This window comes from Oncorhynchus mykiss, chromosome 7 (genome assembly GCF_013265735.2).
Source record: "Oncorhynchus mykiss isolate Arlee chromosome 7, USDA_OmykA_1.1, whole genome shotgun sequence".
Classification (NCBI taxonomy): Eukaryota; Metazoa; Chordata; class Actinopteri; order Salmoniformes; family Salmonidae; genus Oncorhynchus; species Oncorhynchus mykiss.
Window position 1 is genome coordinate 1,299,557 of NC_048571.1, and position 7,500 is coordinate 1,307,056.

The 7,500-nt window shown below is 46.5% G+C and overlaps 1 protein-coding gene across 1 annotated transcript in view; it reads right to left on the minus strand.

Annotated features, from left to right (window-relative positions):
• LOC110496997 (acetylcholine receptor subunit alpha) overlaps positions 1 to 7,500 on the minus strand; it is a 27,684-nt gene that overhangs the window by 14,302 nt on the left and 5,882 nt on the right. Inside the window, exons 5-6 of the mRNA XM_036981997.1 lie at positions 6,019 to 6,214; positions 5,312 to 5,549 (exon numbers count right to left, since the gene is read on the minus strand). Coding sequence (XP_036837892.1) covers positions 5,312 to 5,549; positions 6,019 to 6,214 — 434 coding nt within the window. The remainder of the gene's footprint in view (positions 1 to 5,311; positions 5,550 to 6,018; positions 6,215 to 7,500) is intronic.

Here is a 7,500-nt window from a genome sequence, read left to right on the forward strand (position 1 = left end):
CCACAGTGGGAGACAGCAGGACATACAGACAGGGTCATCTTCCTACATACAGAGACATGGTTAGAGGAGTCAAACAACAACAAGACCACAGTGGGAGACAGCAGGACATACAGACAGGGTCATCTTCTTACATACAGAGACATGGTTAGAGGAGTCAAACAACAACAAGACCACAGTGGGAGACAGCAGGACATACAGACAGGGTCATCTTCCTACATACAGAGACATGGTTAGAGGAGTCAAACAACAACAAGACCACAGTCGGAGACAGCAGGACATACAGACAGGGTCATCTTCTTACATACAGAGACATGGTTAGAGGAGTCAAACAACAACAAGACCACAGTCGGAGACAGCAGGACATACAGACAGGGTCATCTTCTTACATACAGAGACATGGTTAGAGGAGTCAAACAACAACAAGACCACAGTGGGAGACAGCAGGACATACAGACAGGGTCATCTTCTTACATACAGAGACATGGTTAGAGGAGTCAAACAACAACAAGACCACAGTGGGAGACAGCAGGACATACAGACAGGGTCATCTTCTTACATACAGAGACATGGTTAGAGGAGTCAAACAACAACAAGACCACAGTGGGAGACAGCAGGACATACAGACAGGGTCATCTTCTTACATACAGAGACATGGTTAGAGGAGTCAAACAACAACAAGACCACAGTGGGAGACAGCAGGACATACAGACAGGGTCATCTTCTTACATACAGAGACATGGTTAGAGGAGTCAAACAACAACAAGACCACAGTGGGAGACAGCAGGACATACAGACAGGGTCATCTTCTTACATACAGAGACATGGTTAGAGGAGTCAAACAACAACAAGACCACAGTGGGAGACAGCAGGACATACAGACAGGGTCATCTTCTTACATACAGAGACATGGTTAGAGGAGTCAAACAACAACAAGACCACAGTGGGAGACAGCAGGACATACAGACAGGGTCATCTTCTTACATACAGAGACATGGTTAGAGGAGTCAAACAACAACAAGACCACAGTGGGAGACAGCAGGACATACAGACAGGGTCATCTTCCTACATACAGAGACATGGTTAGAGGAGTCAAACAACAACAAGACCACAGTGGGAGACAGCAGGACATACAGACAGGGTCATCTTCCTACATACAGAGACATGGTTAGAGGAGTCAACAACAACAAGACCACAGTGGGAGACAGCAGGACATACAGACAGGGTCATCTTCTTACATACAGAGACATGGTTAGAGGAGTCAAACAACAACAAGACCACAGTGGGAGACAGCAGGACATACAGACAGGGTCATCTTCCTACATACAGAGACATGGTTAGAGGAGTCAACAACAACAAGACCACAGTCGGAGACAGCAGGACATACAGACAGGGTCATCTTCTTACATACAGAGACATGGTTAGAGGAGTCAAACAACAACAAGACCACAGTGGGAGACAGCAGGACATACAGACAGGGTCATCTTCTTACATACAGAGACATGGTTAGAGGAGTCAAACAACAACAAGACCACAGTGGGAGACAGCAGGACATACAGACAGGGTCATCTTCTTACATACAGAGACATGGTTAGAGGAGTCAAACAACAACAAGACCACAGTGGGAGACAGCAGGACATACAGACAGGGTCATCTTCTTACATACAGAGACATGGTTAGAGGAGTCAAACAACAACAAGACCACAGTGGGAGACAGCAGGACATACAGACAGGGTCATCTTCCTACATACAGAGACATGGTTAGAGGAGTCAAACAACAACAAGACCACAGTGGGAGACAGCAGGACATACAGACAGGGTCATCTTCTTACATACAGAGACATGGTTAGAGGAGTCAAACAACAACAAGACCACAGTGGGAGACAGCAGGACATACAGACAGGGTCATCTTCCTACATACAGAGACATGGTTAGAGGAGTCAAACAACAACAAGACCACAGTGGGAGACAGCAGGACATACAGACAGGGTCATCTTCTTACATACAGAGACATGGTTAGAGGAGTCAAACACAACAAGACCACAGTGGGAGACAGCAGGACATACAGACAGGGTCATCTTCTTACATACAGAGACATGGTTAGAGGAGTCAAACAACAACAAGACCACAGTGGGAGACAGCAGGACATACAGACAGGGTCATCTTCTTACATACAGAGACATGGTTAGAGGAGTCAACAACAACAAGACCACAGTCGGAGACAGCAGGACATACAGACAGGGTCATCTTCTTACATACAGAGACATGGTTAGAGGAGTCAAACAACAACAAGACCACAGTGGGAGACAGCAGGACATACAGACAGGGTCATCTTCTTACATACAGAGACATGGTTAGAGGAGTCAAACAACAACAAGACCACAGTCGGAGACAGCAGGACATACAGACAGGGTCATCTTCCTACATACAGAGACATGGTTAGAGGAGTCAACAACAACAAGACCACAGTGGGAGACAGCAGGACATACAGACAGGGTCATCTTCTTACATACAGAGACATGGTTAGAGGAGTCAAACAACAACAAGACCACAGTCGGAGACAGCAGGACATACAGACAGGGTCATCTTCCTACATACAGAGACATGGTTAGAGGAGTCAAACAACAACAAGACCACAGTGGGAGACAGCAGGACATACAGACAGGGTCATCTTCCTACATACAGAGACATGGTTAGAGGAGTCAAACAACAACAAGACCACAGTGGGAGACAGCAGGACATACAGACAGGGTCATCTTCTTACATACAGAGACATGGTTAGAGGAGTCAAACAACAACAAGACCACAGTCGGAGACAGCAGGACATACAGACAGGGTCATCTTCCTACATACAGAGACATGGTTAGAGGAGTCAAACAACAACAAGACCACAGTCGGAGACAGCAGGACATACAGACAGGGTCATCTTCCTACATACAGAGACATGGTTAGAGGAGTCAAACAACAACAAGACCACAGTGGGAGACAGCAGGACATACAGACAGGGTCATCTTCCTACATACAGAGACATGGTTAGAGGAGTCAAACAACAACAAGACCACAGTGGGAGACAGCAGGACATACAGACAGGGTCATCTTCCTACATACAGAGACATGGTTAGAGGAGTCAAACAACAACAAGACCACAGTGGGAGACAGCAGGACATACAGACAGGGTCATCTTCTTACATACAGAGACATGGTTAGAGGAGTCAAACAACAACAAGACCACAGTGGGAGACAGCAGGACATACAGACAGGGTCATCTTCCTACATACAGAGACATGGTTAGAGGAGTCAACAACAACAAGACCACAGTGGGAGACAGCAGGACATACAGACAGGGTCATCTTCTTACATACAGAGACATGGTTAGAGGAGTCAAACAACAACAAGACCACAGTGGGAGACAGCAGGACATACAGACAGGGTCATCTTCTTACATACAGAGACATGGTTAGAGGAGTCAAACAACAACAAGACCACAGTGGGAGACAGCAGGACATACAGACAGGGTCATCTTCTTACATACAGAGACATGGTTAGAGGAGTCAACAACAACAAGACCACAGTGGGAGACAGCAGGACATACAGACAGGGTCATCTTCTTACATACAGAGACATGGTTAGAGGAGTCAAACAACAACAAGACCACAGTGGGAGACAGCAGGACATACAGACAGGGTCATCTTCCTACATACAGAGACATGGTTAGAGGAGTCAAACAACAACAAGACCACAGTGGGAGACAGCAGGACATACAGACAGGGTCATCTTCCTACATACAGAGACATGGTTAGAGGAGTCAAACAACAACAAGACCACAGTGGGAGACAGCAGGACATACAGACAGGGTCATCTTCTTACATACAGAGACATGGTTAGAGGAGTCAAACAACAACAAGACCACAGTGGGAGACAGCAGGACATACAGACAGGGTCATCTTCTTACATACAGAGACATGGTTAGAGGAGTCAACAACAACAAGACCACAGTGGGAGACAGCAGGACATACAGACAGGGTCATCTTCTTACATACAGAGACATGGTTAGAGGAGTCAAACAACAACAAGACCACAGTGGGAGACAGCAGGACATACAGACAGGGTCATCTTCCTACATACAGAGACATGGTTAGAGGAGTCAACAACAACAATACACTGCAACAATACTACTCAGCTGGTAACACTCTCAGGACTATTTATTGAGAAACTGTTACTGCCTTTGTGAAAACGTTTGACAGACCCAAGAGCAACTGGTCCACGGCTTGTGGGGATTGTTGTTTTAAATGCATTGTACTGTACGTGAGTGAGCCAAAAAAAGACACATTTCCATTATATGTAAATGTGGGGAAATTTGTGAATTTGAATTTTCAGCAGGTCTCTCAGAGTCAGTGGGGAGATAGAAGACCAGTCCAGTCAGGAAGGAGAACAGCAGGCCTACCAGAGTCAGTCAGGGTGTAGAAGACCAGTCTAGTCAGGAAGGAGAACAGCAGGCCTACCAGAGTCAGTCAGGGTGTAGAAGACCAGTCTAGTCAGGAAGGAGAACAGCAGGCCTACCAGAGTCAGTCAGGGTGTAGAAGACCAGTCCAGTCAGGAAGGAGAACAGCAGGCCTACCAGAGTCAGTCAGGGTGTAGAAGACCAGTCTAGTCAGGAAGGAGAACAGCAGGCCTACCAGAGTCAGTCAGGGTGTAGAAGACCAGTCCAGTCAGGAAGGAGAACAGCAGGCCTACCAGAGTCAGTCAGGCTGTAGAAGACCAGTCCAGTCAGGAAGGAGAACAGCAGGCCTACCAGAGTCAGTCAGGGTGTAGAAGACCAGTCTAGTCAGGAAGGAGAACAGCAGGCCTACCAGAGTCAGTGGGGAGGTAGAAGACCAGTCTAGTCAGGAAGGAGAACAGCAGGCCTACCAGAGTCAGTCAGGCTGTAGAAGACCAGTCCAGTCAGGAAGGAGAACAGCAGGCCTACCAGAGTCAGTGGGGAGGTAGAAGACCAGTCTAGTCAGGAAGGAGAACAGCAGGCCTACCAGAGTCAGTCAGGGTGTAGAAGACCAGTCTAGTCAGGAAGGAGAACAGCAGGCCTACCAGAGTCAGTCAGGGTGTAGAAGACCAGTCCAGTCAGGAAGGAGAACAGCAGGCCTACCAGAGTCAATGGGGAGGTAGAAGACCAGTCCAGTCAGGAAGGAGAACAGCAGGCCTACCAGAGTCAGTGGGGAGGTAGAAGACCAGTCTAGTCAGGAAGGAGAACAGCATGCCTACCAGAGTCAGTCAGGGTGTAGAAGACCAGTCTAGTCAGGAAGGAGAAAAGCAGGCCTACCAGAGTCAGTGGGGAGGTAGAAGACCAGTCCAGTCAGGAAGGAGAACAGCATGCAGGGGATGATGACGTTGACGATGAAGTAGAGAGGCAGCCTCAGCATCAGGAAGTGGTAGGTGATATCCAGGTAGGGCGTGTCAGGGCAGCAGGCATAGTACACCCAGTGCTTCCAGCTCCTATAGTCCTGCATCACCCACTCACCACTCTCCATGAAGTTACTCAGGTCAGGCCGGTCGTTGTCCTAGAGGGGGGACAGGGGACGGGTACAGGGCTAGGGTCAATACTTTACTGGTTAAATTAAGATAAGATATACTTTCTTAGTTCATATGGGATGACAATTATTATTTTCCCATCCCCCTCCAATATACACAAATACACATTATGTTGGAGAGGCTGGTTTAAACTATGTGGGAGCATACAACAGGTGCGGCTATTTCTATTCCTTTTCATGGATTGTTACTATTTCTACTCTTTTTCATGGATTGTTACTATTTCTACCCCTTTTCATGGGATTGTTTCTATTTCTACCCCTTTTCATGGGATTGTTACTATTTCTATTCCTTTTCATGGGATTGTTACTATTTCTATTCCTTTTCATGGGATTGTTTCTATTTCTACTCCTTTTCATGGGATTGCTGCTATTTTACACCCCGGACCTGGAACATTTTCAGATGTGCTTTTTGGATATTTGTGCTTTTCAAACTTCTTACCGGGTTGACCACTACCAGGTTGCCGTCGTAGGTCCATGTCCCCAGCTTCATACTGCAGTTCTGCAGGTCGAAGGGGAAGTGAAGCACAATGATCTCACAGTAGCTCTTAAAGATGGCCGGAGGGTTCCAGGTGATCAGACCTGTGTGCTCCAGCAGCACCTTGGTCTCATGGACAATTGCAAAGTCTCCATCTGCACTGCAGGAAGTGGAGAGGATTGACTCGTTAGCATCGGAGTCAATGGATTCCTATGGGCTCTTGCGTTAGCCTGCTAAGCTAACCAAAGTCTCCATCTGCACTGCAGGAAGTGGAGAGGATTGACTCGTTAGCATCGGAGTCAATGGATTCCCATGGGCTCTTGTGTTAGCCTGCTAAGCTAACCAAAGCTTCCATCTGCACTGCAGGAAGTGGAGAGGATTAACTCGTTAGCATCACAGTCAATGAATTCCTATGGGCTCTTGCGTTAGCCTGCTAAGCTAACCAAAGTCTCCATCTGCACTGCAGGAAGTGGAGAGTATTGACTCGTTAGCATCGGAGTCAATGGATTCCTATGGGCTCTTGCGTTAGCCTGCTAAGCTAACCAAAGTCTCCATCTGCACTGCAGGGATAAATTGACAAATGTTGTGGAAATTCCGTACTGAGAGAGACTTGGTCATTTCTTCAAACAATCATTTTTATTTAATATTGATGATTAATTATTGCAATAATGAAACCGTCAGCCCAACAGTCTTGACCATTGGACTGAGAGCCTTCCCTTTACAGACAATGCACAGTTTATATAGCTACTATCCAGAATACTTTGTTCCACCCCCCCCCCCCCCCCCCCCCCCCCCATATAGATCGGGGGCACCATAAGCCACTTTGGGTTCATCCTCTGGTCATCTGCTGTCTCCCAGATGCCAGGATAATTAGAAATACTGAGTCCTTTGTTCTGTTCCTCCAGGCGATCTCTATCTCAGTTACAACCACCCCACATCCTGTCCATGGAATACATCTTCATCAGTGCACCACTGATCATAGAATATAATGTGTCAGTACAGATGTATCACCCTCTAGTATAACCCATGAGTGCCCAGACAAGCTGCAGGAAGCTAGAGTGGACACCATGAAAACTCAGCTTTAGCAGGCCAGTCTCACTCTTAGTTAAATATTCAATCGTTTACTATATCAAACAAATTAGGTAAGTATGTCATTTTTCTATTACACCTATTAGCATCAGAATCAATGGATTCCCATGGGGAATTGTGTTAGCCTGATTAGATCATCAGGGAATGCTGAAAACAACTCAATTATGCCAAACATGTTGTTTCAGGGGTGATAGACAAAAGTTGAGGTAGATTAAAGACAACCAGTTAAACGTAACTAAATGTCATCAAAAAATGTAATCTACGTAATTCCCCAAATATATTATTTAATGAGAGGGCCATAAACAATAACTAGTAATGTTGCATACTCAAAGGCTGAAATCTCACCTTTCTGGTAAA